At 40.5% G+C, this 12,898-nt stretch overlaps 1 protein-coding gene across 4 annotated transcripts in view; it reads right to left on the reverse strand.

The window, feature by feature from the left end:
- Positions 1-12,898, reverse strand: part of CASK (peripheral plasma membrane protein CASK) — a 318,301-nt gene that overhangs the window by 214,485 nt on the left and 90,918 nt on the right. For all 4 annotated transcript variants that reach the window (XM_086971259.1, XM_022845516.2, XM_086971260.1 and 1 more), the window contains exon 7: positions 3,064-3,254. In XM_086971259.1, the coding sequence (XP_086827385.1) occupies positions 3,064-3,254 (191 nt within the window). The remainder of the gene's footprint in view (positions 1-3,063; positions 3,255-12,898) is intronic.

The following is a 12,898-nucleotide window of genomic DNA, read 5'->3' on the forward strand; positions in this document are numbered from 1 at the left end:
ATAGGTAAAGATACAACGAGAACAAACAGCTTCGTTAAAAAAGACTGGCGGCGTTTAGCCTGGATTGAGGCAGTACTTTCACTTAATCCGACGAAATTTTGCAACGTGAACCTTGGAAGTAATAGTGTGATTAAAGCATGCATTAGATTGCACCGTCTAGTTGGAAGTAGTTCCGTTTAGGTATTTTAGTAATGTAGCACTTTATCAACAGTCACGCAGTGAGCACGGGCCGGTGCGGCAACTTCATGAGAGGTACACATTCAGTTGCTACCGAAAGGAACTTCTTCAACTTTATGTCGCCTAGCCACCCAGTCGGTATTACAAGGTATGCATATGACTTAACTGCAGTTCAATTGTAAAACGAGTGAAAAAAAGTTTAACGCGCAAAAGAATAGAGCAATTGACCTGGTTAAACGAGCGCAGATACAAGAAAACAACGTGATATCAATCCGCAATCGAGTTGTAGTGAGTCAAGAGCCATCACTAATTTATGAGTTCCAAATTAACTGCGATTGCTTTTCTATTGTGTTTTAGGAAATTTAAGATGCGCGTCGATGCCTCTCTCAGAATATTCTCAGTGTGCTTGAGCTGCATTTTTTTTTTGCGTTAATCCTGTGCTGAAGTAGTAATTAGAGTACTTTGGAATACCCCATTTATTATATGGATTTAAATTTACTTATTGTTTTCTATAGCCCAAGAAAGCGTGAACAATTTTCGTAATCGTTTCGTGCTGTGTATTCGATTGGCTAAAGTATATACTCGTGAATGGGAACCATTATAGCAAGAACGAGTAAATAATACAGAAGGCTTTCCCCAGAAAGGGTCAATATCTTATTGAAGATAATTCTGTTTGTCAGCTAGAAGTGGGGTTCAGTGAAATACTGCAGTCAACGTTAGTAGCGGTGTTGCACCGGTGCCTGAATAGAATTTTCGCACTGACTCCGTGCTCCCTATCTTGACAACACTGCAGGAGCTTTTACACTTTGCTTGCAGTAGATTGTACACTTTTGTGTTTGGCGACGCCTTATCGATAGGGAAACCTCTCTGGACATACGCCTTGGTATCTACCCAGTCGGACATTTAATGACCGCAAAAAAGGGGCCACCATAAGGCCGTGAGTCTAGTTTACACTCTGTAGACACCCGTAGAAGTCTCTCAAAAAAACACTGTTCTTTGGTGATGCCTGAGTGGGAAATCTATCACTAACGTGGTTTAGGTGGCAATGAAATCGATACCAAAACTAGTGTAGTTGGCAACTGTTTTCCTACCGCGAGCAACAATATTTTGATGAAAAATGAACGATCATTAAATCTCAGGCTTCACAATCACTACAGACTCTGACTAAAAAGCTCAAGATTAATTTTTGGATGATATTAAAAATATGCTTTCGCGAACTACTCTGCCTCTTCTATAGCTTTGAAACCAATGTTATGATATCGAAGACTTGTGGCGAATCTTTAAATTATAAGCTTTTTCCTTCACTTCAGCTTATAAGCGGGTAGATCTTCAGAGGCTCAAAACATTAGCTCTCATGTATCTTCGTGCCTACAGTGAAAAGACTTCTCAAATTTAACTCCTTCAGGGAGACAGAAACATAATATACGTAATTGGCACGTTTGCAAGTAAAAGTATGTACCCTGCGGTGTTATTACATAATTCCAAGTACCTTTTGCTGTTCCCGAAACTGTTCCTCTAAACATCAGTAGTCTGTTTCAGTTTAAGAGAAATATTATCAGATTTTAATTTTAATGCTTCATTTTACATCCACATAGGCCTCACAGTTATGCCGCTGCTCTTTTCAAGCCTAAGAGTACTGTTGAAAAGAAAATCTGTTTAATGACAGCGCTTCGTAAATCCGCTTTATAGTTCTGATTCGCTACATCCTAAGACTAACGCGGAAGTTTTCTAAAATCAAATTGGCCACTTAATTCCCTTACCTGTAAATGGAAAGTCAAGAGGCGTAAATGCGATTACAGTGATTAAAGAAACGTAATGTTGTCTTTAAAAGAAGCAAAGTTCTCGAATTGAAACCCTTATGTTTGTGGCACAAAAGAAATTGCAAGAGTAACTTTTGAGATATTAGCATGAGGGCTTCATTAAGGTTAATATGAATATCGTAGGGCATAAGTTTCAAACCCTCCACTTCAACTTCTAATTTGAAATGCAGTTGTATTACAAAGTCCACTGTGCTATACAGGTCAAGGAATAAGCGCTAAAGAAAGCGTAGCGAAAACAATGATTGTGCTTGCAATAACTAAAGGAACGTAGCTGAAGTTTCTTGAAGCAAAATGTATGACCTATTGAGCTTAGACATACCTCGTTTGTTTTTTCCGCTTTCTTTCCTATAGAGCATTAGAAATTAGATCAACGAACTCAAATTAACTCTGCGCCAATAACCAGACTACTTGCAGCTCAAAAATCACTAAGCTGGCAAAAAATTGCCATATTATCGTTTTTTCAAGTATTCGAATAAAGATTATGAAAAATATAAACTGGCTTCTATCAAATAAAATTATACATGGGCGCACCGTCCTCAAACCGCTAGAGTTGTCTAACTAAACGCCAAAAAATAATATCTATCCAATATTCTGTAATAATTATAATAGGAGTATACATCCTAAATGATAAGTCGTAGATACCGTTGAGTCTATACCACTAATTATCAGTTTTTGTCTCTACGTCCATCCATGTGCTCAATTGAATAGGCAATTTAGGTAAAATTCCTCATCCTTGTCTACTAAGTGTAGAAGTAGGAATTTTAGTGATTCTTTAATACCTTACACGATCAGATGGTTGGTTCCAATTAGCTCAATACCAACACATAAGACATTATGGGAGGCCCTAATGGTCAGTGGTTGACAACATGGAAAGAGCCCAAAATGCTGCCTACGTAATAGAAAAGAGTCAAATGGCCTTGTATCGAGAAGATAATAACTAGTTACTTGTGTGTTTTTACGGATGATTTTTTATAACACAGCAATAATTCTATTTCATCATCGAATGGTTGTTTTAAAGCAATCCGACAAAAGTGTTATAGAAATGTGCTCTGCTTCAGAAACCTACCACATATTTAGTGCGACAGATGAGTTCTTCGAGCCTGTCACCCGTTCCATTGAAGGGAAGTGATCCACAAAGCAGCGTATAGAGAAGAACACCGCACGACCATATGTCGCTAGGTTTACCATAACCTAGACCTCGCAGAACCTCAGGGGCACTAAAGTGGCAACCATTCATACCGTTACCGTCTACTCGCTCTGTAAAATACATCAAAACAAGAGATGAACAAAGTTACCTTTTAATTAGCGTCCGGTCATCGGTTAATGTATTACGTATACAACCCCAGAGGTGCAAGAAGGCTAGGTGAGTTACATTTATTTATAAATTTTTATAACAAAAAATAGGTGACTGTGGTAATGTTGCTGTATTAAAATAATTTTGTATTATCACATTTTTTTGTCGCGGGGTGACTTTATAAATAAATTCTATGTATAAATATGGATTTTTTAATCAAAATACGATTAAATTACTAAAATATTAAATTAATTGTTTTTCTAAACTTCACAAGTACAAAAGTCACAATTTATTGATACATGAATACTATTAATCCTACTGTTATCCAATAATTATACGAATATTTCATTCTCATTGCATCTAAAATAGACGTGCTGCTTTCTTACCGCTAGCGGCAGCAGCTACCTCAGATAGTCCCCTTTCCGCTTATTATCCCTGTTAGAAGTCGTGTTCTCTAAAGTTTTGAAATATTTCAGATCCTTTACTGACAAGTCCAATGATTCCCATCATGAATGAAGTAAAGGGAGCGTAAAAACGGTGTACTTTTACATCTTTTTTGCGTTCGCGTGTTCCGCTATCCATCTTATTGGCTATCCATCTCAACATACGAGCGACTAATGTGAATGAAACAGTTACGTTTTTTATTACGCATTTCTCTTTCAGATTGTAATGATGTAGTTACGCCATATAGCCCTCTTTCCTAAAGGAAGCGCCAAATTAGTTGGCTCAAGCGGCGAAGGCGCTCTTACTTTTCGTGGAGTTTCCTAAATAATCACAGTTAGCTCTGCATGTCTTTCCATCCTACACGGACTTCGGGTGGGCCGAAGGGATGTAAGCCATCACCGCAGCGTCACAAAGAGCATATTTATAGGGATCTCGTAAAGATGGCTCTAACTTCAGTGAAGTTAATGCGTGAATTCGATTTGCGGATACCTTACCTCCGTGTTATGTTATGCTATGGCGAAGTGCGGTTTCAGCTAGCTACTTCAAACTACCCGTTAAATTCACTCATTTCTATTCCTAGCCCTGTGTTGATGCTTGCTAATACTCTTTTGACAAGGGGTTCTCTTGCACTTAACGCAGGGTTCGGGAGAGCCGTGCATCCTGCCTTTGTTTTAGTCGCTTTTATTTCTCGGTGAGCTTTATAGCCTTTCTTATGTACTTGCACGTTGCTGTCTAGCTTTCTCCGTTCTGAGGCATCTAGTTCATCACGGCGTCGGTCCTAAATGGGCGCCCTCTTTGCAATTTCCTCCTTGAAGAGTGTGTAGCGCTTCAGCATGTGAGTCACAACACCACACATGTTAGCATTGCATACGATGTTTTTTTATTATAACGCTTGGAAACATTGATAGCCATTGAAGACGTTGATCAGGCGCTGGGTATCTGTTCCTAAGCCGTTTTCGTACCACTCCCTGGTTCCCGATACCACTATCCATTTCCAGGTAGCGACACTTCTTGTGCTTTTTGAAGTGTCTTCTTTAGAAGTCTCTCGTGTAAATATCTGCTGCTGATACATTTCTTCTGCTGCTTGGCTATGGTGTTTCTTGGTGCGAAAGAGAGGGGCGGGATGATTTAGAATGCTCTACTTATTCGGAAAGCAAACACGTACTGTATTTTCGTTAAATAGCCCTTATTCTCCTTTAATTTTATAGCTTGTATGTAGACAGGGGCAGCGCATCGAACTGTGGATTTTCTGCGTATGACAATGCTTCATGGATATAAAGGCGTACTTTTTTTCTACAGTGTATATAAAACCAAATTCCACTTTATCGAAAAGAAGAAAATCCGCACGTCTAGAATATTAGCTAAACAGAGGGCATTCATTTTCGTTGTCTGCTTTCCTTCCCTTTGGATATGCTGAAGGACCAAGTGTCCGCTTTAGGACTTCCAACCTACAGCCAAAAGAGTTGATCGATCATTTATAGATCCGAACTGTTCGTATGCAAACGTTCCTTTCAACTCCTTTTCGCTGATCAGTCTTTTAATGATAGGAGCTTTGAGTGCCTTATCCGCTGCATTGATACAGCGTGACTTAAATGAACTTGAATCAAGTTCATTTAAGCCACAGACTTACCACGGATTGATATGGGTATTAGCTTAACCTCTTTCAACCAATTCGGAAAATTGCTTTCTTGCAGAAATTTAGTGGCCATTTATCGGAGGATTTTCGGGTAGCTGGTTAGCAAGTGCTCCACAGTTTCTAACCGTATTCCATACGGCCCTAATGTTTTTCGCACGCAAATTTCCGCCCGTCTTAATAATAATCTTCGTCGAGGTCATCTTAATGCTACCATGGACCACAAGCCTTTCCTTTCTTCGTCTTTGACGCCTTGAAGACAGTTTTACGGCTATTTCTATGATAGCTTGATTTGTAAGTCTGGACGACATACCACTTGGTTTATTCAGACGTTCTTGTAACCTCTACCTCATGAATAGTTTTATATTTCATCAACGAGCTGTGAGCATATTTTCTCGTTGCAGCGTTTAATCCCTTTGCACATAATACGTCTGGCCTTTCAAGGATCACCGAGCTTCTCCTTTGAAGCCTTTCTCTGAGCCCTTCTACTGGTTTAGACCCTGCGGGCGGCTGCCAATATTCCTATCCCGTTTCCATGTGTTGACGTTTTACTGCCCCTGTTTACTGCATCCTTCAGCACCTTGCCATTCAACTTCCGGTAAGTAAAGCCTCATTGGCTTGCACATTGCGTCGACTTACTACCTTACCCACCTTAACTCATAGATTATGTTCTTGTGATTTCTGAGATTATCCACTTCATCTGCAACGTGCCATCCCCTAATATCTTTTACTATTTGGTCCTCATAGATCATGAGTGCTGTGTAATCTCCTATTCTCTTTTATAGAACATAGACCTATGTCCGTCATTGATTAACCGTAGATTTTATTTAACCGACCGCTCAGCACGAAGTGTTTCTTTCTGCAAGGTCCGCCTACTCTCCTTGTTGATGGCAGCCGCGTTAACCTCTTTAATTTAAGCGGACAATCCCCGTTTTTAATTTGGGAAGCCATCTAGGCTCCCAGATAGCCCGAGTCAGTCACTTAGTTAAGGTTTCGCAACTTTTATGAGTAGCAGCTGTTACCTACGACTTTAACTCGTACAGTCCTAGTTTCCACATCCTTTCCTCTCGGCCGAATCATCGTTTCTGCCACCTTCTGTAAATACTACAGCTTGTCGGCGCCCTCCAATAACACCTTTCTTCGCCTTCTACCTTCATTATAATTTAACTCAGCAATTAAATAGCTGGGATTATGTTTGTTTCTTGGGAGTGACTTATCTTTCCAAGAAGTTGATAGATTGCATCAGTGATGCCGTGATAATTTCCACTTCCGGGATCTTAATGATGACGATAAGCGTGAGAACGCCGTAGTCGGCGTTGAATTTAATTCCACCAAAGACATTGTCTTTGAAGATGATCGTGGCCATCTTTTTCGCCGGAATGACTGTGGAGATCCGGTGTCGGCTCACATTAGGCGGCCTTGCTTCAAAAGGCTCTAGAACCTTCCAGCCCTTTGGTGACCAAGTCTACTTTCAATGTATCCTTTCCTTAAAGATTTCTTTGCATGCTACTTCCGTTTTCGCGCATGCATCCTCTAGCCACTTTTCCTTGGATAAGAGATGTGATATCTTTGCTAAAGTTTGCACAATTTTTTTCCGTCTTTGAAGGACTTCTTGCGACAGTTTTGCGACTTTGATAGCTGAATTGAATGAGTTATTATCTGTTCTGTCTAGTTTTGTGGCCATGTCTTCACCTTTTTTTTTCTGTCGGAATGTCCGCCACTTTTTTAGCCTTTACTATAGTCTATACTACTACTCCTTGTTGTCCATTTGAGCATTTAGCATCTCCACCGTAGCGAAACTGTGAATCCCCAAAGCCAGTTTATGAAGGCTCTTCCAGGTGGTAAGAAGCTTTAATGGATTAGTACTGTGCTTACTCTCCATCGAAGACTTTTTTTTTTGTGGACATCATCAATTAGTAGTGGGAACCTTCTGTGGTGTCCGTCCATTAATTTTCTATTTTCTTCATCTAAAAAAACTGCGTGTGTGCTCGGTTTCTTTGCCCACCAGAACTGCCAGGCATTCACCCCCGATCTCGCAAGGGCATCTGCTGTAGGTCTTCGTTCTCTCCCTATACTCCCTCTCTCCTGCTCCTGTTCTTTTCGTCCATCTTTCGTTCCTCACAACCTTTTCCGGCCCAGTCCCTTTACATTGTTGAAAGTGCTAGCTTCCGTCTTGTCCCTAAGGGCAAAAAAGTTCAAGGCAAATAATATAATAATAGTAAATTTTTACCACTTCAAAAGGAAGTTCGACGAATCTTCAAACCCTCTAAAAGACAACTTAATTCGTATTTCTAGCGTCGTCAAAATCTACTAATGTCTGCCGAAAGTTATTGTCTTTGTTGTCGGAAAATTGCTTTCTTGCAGGAATTTAGTGGCCATTTATCGGAGGATTTTCGGGTGGCTGGTTAGCAAGTGCTCCACAATTTCGTCAACTTGTCGTCAAGATTTCAATCTTTTTGGTACAAGAAAACGAAAACTTATGGATCAGTCACCCAGTTCTTTCTGACGTTCAGTGTTTCTCCATACTTCCCGCAAAGCGAGGTATACTCTGGACTATTCTATAACGCAAAAGTTGCCCAGAAGTGTTTGTTTATTTTGATCCCACAGTGATTAAACGTAATCTTTGTGTTGGTCACCTCTAACCCCGAGTTTTCTTGAGTATCTTGAGCAAATCTTACAACCTTTGTCATTTCTACAGCCGCATTTCTAATACACCGGTTTTCCCTCTTATACGCAATGTCTGTGAGGTTAACGTTAAATACTTCGCCCAGAATATTTTTTATATCATAAATTTTAAGATCACCTAGGATGTCAGTAATCTAGACAAGGTGCAATGCACACGCATGTTTAGACTAACCTAAATTTACCTGCACATACATTTGGCTACTTCTGCATGTATAACGTTCAAGCGAAGACGCCTCTGGAGCAATGTGCAGAGTTGGTCATTTACGGGGTTTTTTTTGCATATCAATAAGTATCCCTAAAAGTTCCAGCTTGTTGGCGTTAATACGCTGCTCCTGTAAATGCTAACAACTATGATTTCTGTTATCTTCAGATTCTATTACACCTAATACATCCAAAGCAATCACAAGGCTGCATAATCCAAGTTTCATCTAATATGATTCAATATTGACGAGATTGGCCATCATTGAATTCTTATGAGTGAGTGAACTTAGTCCCAATGTCACCCTGCTGCACGCATTGAGTAAAAAAGCAGTTTGATTAAACTCCAGAGTAATGGAGCAAAGCTCTCCAGGTTATCGGTTGTATTGAATGGATTCCTAAAATCAAGCTTGGCTAAAATCAGGAGCGGACGCTTAGCTACCATAAAGCTTTTGTTCTATTGGCCATTGTTTTAGTCCTGACCTTCACGGCCACGCAAAACGGTTAAGTATTATCGCATTTGCGACTAATAAATAGGGATAGTGCATATCTGCGTAAGGCATTAGGCAGGAAACAAAGCTTCTGTGCTTTTTTACTGAATAGTAAGTACCGCATTCTTTACCTTCGTGGCAGTAAGTTATCAACTTTTACAATAATGTAGAGGGTGCAATAAAACCTTTCATTCGAAATCTAGGAAAGCAGTTTTGACGATGATTGCCATTCGCGGTTTCAAGTTGTCATAAAGCAGGATGACCTAAGATCGTTTGACGCCTTTTTCTCCTAAATAGCGTGGTTGACGTGATGCAACTGAACGAAATAAACGTACCGATCAACTACCCGACTCATAAGAAACAATCCTCAATGAATTAGGGCTCTGTAATGCTATCAAACAGAAAGCATAATCTAATTAGACCCTAAATTTTCGCTTCTCTTTCGGACCCGCCCATCTGGACTTCGGGTCCATATTTGCATGGATACGCTTCTTTTCATCATCGGTGGGAATTCTGTGTAAAAATCGGTTGGGATGTTGGGATCGAACATTAAGTCGTAATCCCTTTGGACTCAGAGAATTCAAAAAGTACTCAAACTCCAAGTCTCTGTGTGAACCCATGGAACTTAAGGCGTTTAACGATGATCATGTGATTGTGGCCTATTTTTTGCTAGTTCTTAAATCGTTTGTCATTGTTTTGCCGTCGTAAAAATGCTTTCAGATGGTCGTCATTAGATTCGGACAGCGAGGGGAATCCTGTAGGACCTGGATCGCTTTCTTAAATTTGGCAAAACATTCTTAAGCAGTTTTAATACCAATGGCATCGTTATCGTACGCAAAGCAAATTTCTCGAACTCTTTTCACAGCGCGTTGGTCTCGACAAAAAGCATAGAATAAAAGGTCTTGAAAATGTACCTTTTCCCGCCTGAAACATCAATCTCTAAGACTTACTTTGAGTTGAAATTGAACTCAAAATACAGGATCCTTACAGCATGCTTATAGAACAAAAAAGGCGCTTGGGAATGGTGTATCAGAATCAAACAGTGATTGAGGCGAAGTAAGAAAGGGATGTTTTTAAAAAAATGCCGTGCAACCTGCTTGCCCCTACAAGCTATATTTTTACTTCAACGTTTTAAGATTATTTAAAAATAATGTTATATTATTAAAAAATAAAAGAACTAATGTAAAAACCCTGCCTCCGCCGTGTAAATCTTTTCCACCAACTCACAAAGTCTATTGAAGTCTTTCTTCTAAAACTTCCTTACTTTTGTAAGAAAACTTCTTAAGACTTCTGTAAAGTACTTTCTTACATCTCAAAGATACTAAGACGCAGCTTATCGAGCCTGTATCTCGAGCCCGAGGCGAAGCGTGTTGTGTGTCAAACCATGTGCAAAGCTTAGCATACATACATGTATGGAGTATAACCCTGTTTTAGTATAGAGTTCGTCACTTAGATGAAAAAGTCGCTAGATTTAAAAATTTTAGAGATTTGCTTTCACCCATAGCTATAGGAAATGCTCGACAATATTTTTACTTCTCGAGATGTTTTCTACCGCATCTTGCTTGTTTCGTGTTCTTCGCATTTCTTTCTGTTGATGCCGACATTTTCTCCTTTCGGTTGCCGCTTTGGCTTATTCTTTTATGTTTTGAGTTCTCCGGACCGACACCGGTATTGGAAGTTCATATTTACAGAAGGTGATTCCCTTCAGGAATCATACATAGGTTACATTTGATTGCAATGATCAAGTATAGCAAGCAAGTATAAACAAAATACGCAAAAAACAATGTTTTTAAGCATGATAATTGTACACTAATCCCTGTCAATTTAGTTAACACATCCAATACGATGATGTACAGTAGTGTAAGACACTACAGAAGACGGATAAAAGTTTGCAGAGTACAATATAGGAAACTCGTGCTCCCCAAACGAGAAAAACCGGCTTGATCGGGTCCTCTCCTCTGCATATTAACAGCAAGATCCATTGGACTCCACTAATCGGATCCACCCCAATCTAGAGTTTGCGTGCTAGAAGACAGAGGAGCCAGAGTCTGTCATGTCCGCGCTGTAGGGCATCGTTTGGGGCGCGTAATGGGCTTGACAAAAGTTTCGCCGATTACGCGCTGGCTTTCAGGATGATTGCTTGTGTGTGTGTGTGTGTGCTGCTTCGTGCATTGGTCGATTTCGAGTGCCAAACCCAATGGAGCATACGCAGGTTCACGTCAAAGTGCTGCAAAGACACCTGGGTGTACAGACGTTATGCGATATCGATAGAGATATATATGCGTCAACACATTAATACGTGCCAACCAAAAGCGAACTAGTGAGTATCCCCTGCACATTTTTGGTGACCCGTCAGAGCCGGCAAGCTGGTAGCCGCGCGTCTACGACGTCAAACCACCGCTTGACGTTGAACGTTTTTGGTCTCTAGACGTTATTGGGATCAGCAAAGCTATTACTTCAGTTCTATTTGCGGACAAAGAAAGGCTGTCAAACAGTACGATAAGGACATGGTCTACAATTGTAACGTACGTGTGCTTACTATGCCGTTCCCTTGTACATCAGTACCTGACGACACGCCGTCAAAAATAACGTGACTCTGCATGATAATCAATATATTCACCAAAAACCGTCTGTTATTTTCAATCTGCTGATAGGAATCATCGTATACCAGGGTCTTCTGTTAGCGGAAATACAATACTTCGCAGCTTTATGATCAAGGCCGACTTCGTTGCTCATATGGCACCGTGTGGCTTGCGAAACCAGAAACTAATAGGCGATTTACTACTTTGCGATTCAGGGTAGCTAACGCTTCGAATGTAATGGTGTGTCTTACCGAAGACACGATACTGAAAGTTGTCATCGCCTCTTAGCTAATATCGGACAAATTGTTCCGCTCTTAGCTTAATAACTCTGACCTTTGCTCTCCGAGATAAGCTAATTGTTCAGCAACTTTGAGTACATCATCTGGATGCTGTCGTATTAGCGTGTTTTTGGTTTTACGGATGGGCGGTCGTGATATTAAATACTAGCACGATATGGTAATAGTAGTCTCTTGTTAGTCATTAGGCAAAAACTCTCTGTACCTATGTTAAGGCTTCTAGCCGCTCTAAACAGCAAACGATTCCGCCTCTACCTCGTCGATCGCTTCGACATCAAAATTGGCAACATTTTCTTTTATACGGAATTGACCGTCGCATATTACCGCTTTATCGCATGGCCTCCATTAAGATGAAAGATTTTTGTCAGTAATCACGTCACTAGGATTCGACGGTTCTCGGCCCAGGCAATAGTATATGCAGGGTAATCGCATCGGATATGAACGATGAGATATTACTACTGAATGTCAGTTTGTAATAACGGCAAAAGTCATTTCCGACGGAGCATCAATCCGTCTTGCAGCATAGAGTATTGTCGAACACATAAGGCGCACGGAACAAGCGTTTTTACTCTCGGTTACCTCGGATAACGGTATATTGCTAGGAGTGTAGTTGTGAAATCCAGAAGTATCTAATAGGTAGTGTTCTGAGTTAATCTCGACTGGCTGTATTGTTCATCTAACATTAATAGGACGAAACGCGCGCTTTGGGGCCAGTGCAGTCCTTTAGGTATTAAAGCAGCCTTTCTGGATTACGCGAATATCTTAAGTTATTAAGAATTTGCGATCAAATAGATGCAAGCCTCCTTAGAGCAGCAATTGGCTACTCTAAACGTAGCATTCGCAATTACCGACTGAGGTTTCTGGAAGCTGTTCAGTACGTTCCCACATGAAGAGTTAGCAAGAACCATACTGCCCTACCCACCTGCGTCAGGATATGAGCGATGCATTTTGACCAAATGTGGACGATTATTGCACCACAGATTCATCTCGTGTAGCTCTGTTTTCTCGTCACTTCCCTGTGCTGCAAGCAGATAGTTTCCTATAATGCTCACTTCTTCACTAAGACCGTTAAACAAACACTTTGCATCTACTTACGCCTTGGCGTCCCGAAAATCCTTTGTTCAGTGAAGGCTTATATGCAACTTCAACATTCCACGCATCATCTATCGTAAAGGATTCGTCGAACAGTTTGTTGGCACCGTCAAATCGTCGCTAATCAAAATGGTAGGATGGGGTCTAGATAACGCTAAGCAATTGAGGATACTTCCTTTTGAACTG

Source organism: Varroa jacobsoni, unplaced genomic scaffold (assembly GCF_002532875.2).
Source record: "Varroa jacobsoni isolate VJ856 unplaced genomic scaffold, vjacob_1.0 scaffold_1170, whole genome shotgun sequence".
In the NCBI taxonomy this organism is placed as follows: Eukaryota; Metazoa; Arthropoda; class Arachnida; order Mesostigmata; family Varroidae; genus Varroa; species Varroa jacobsoni.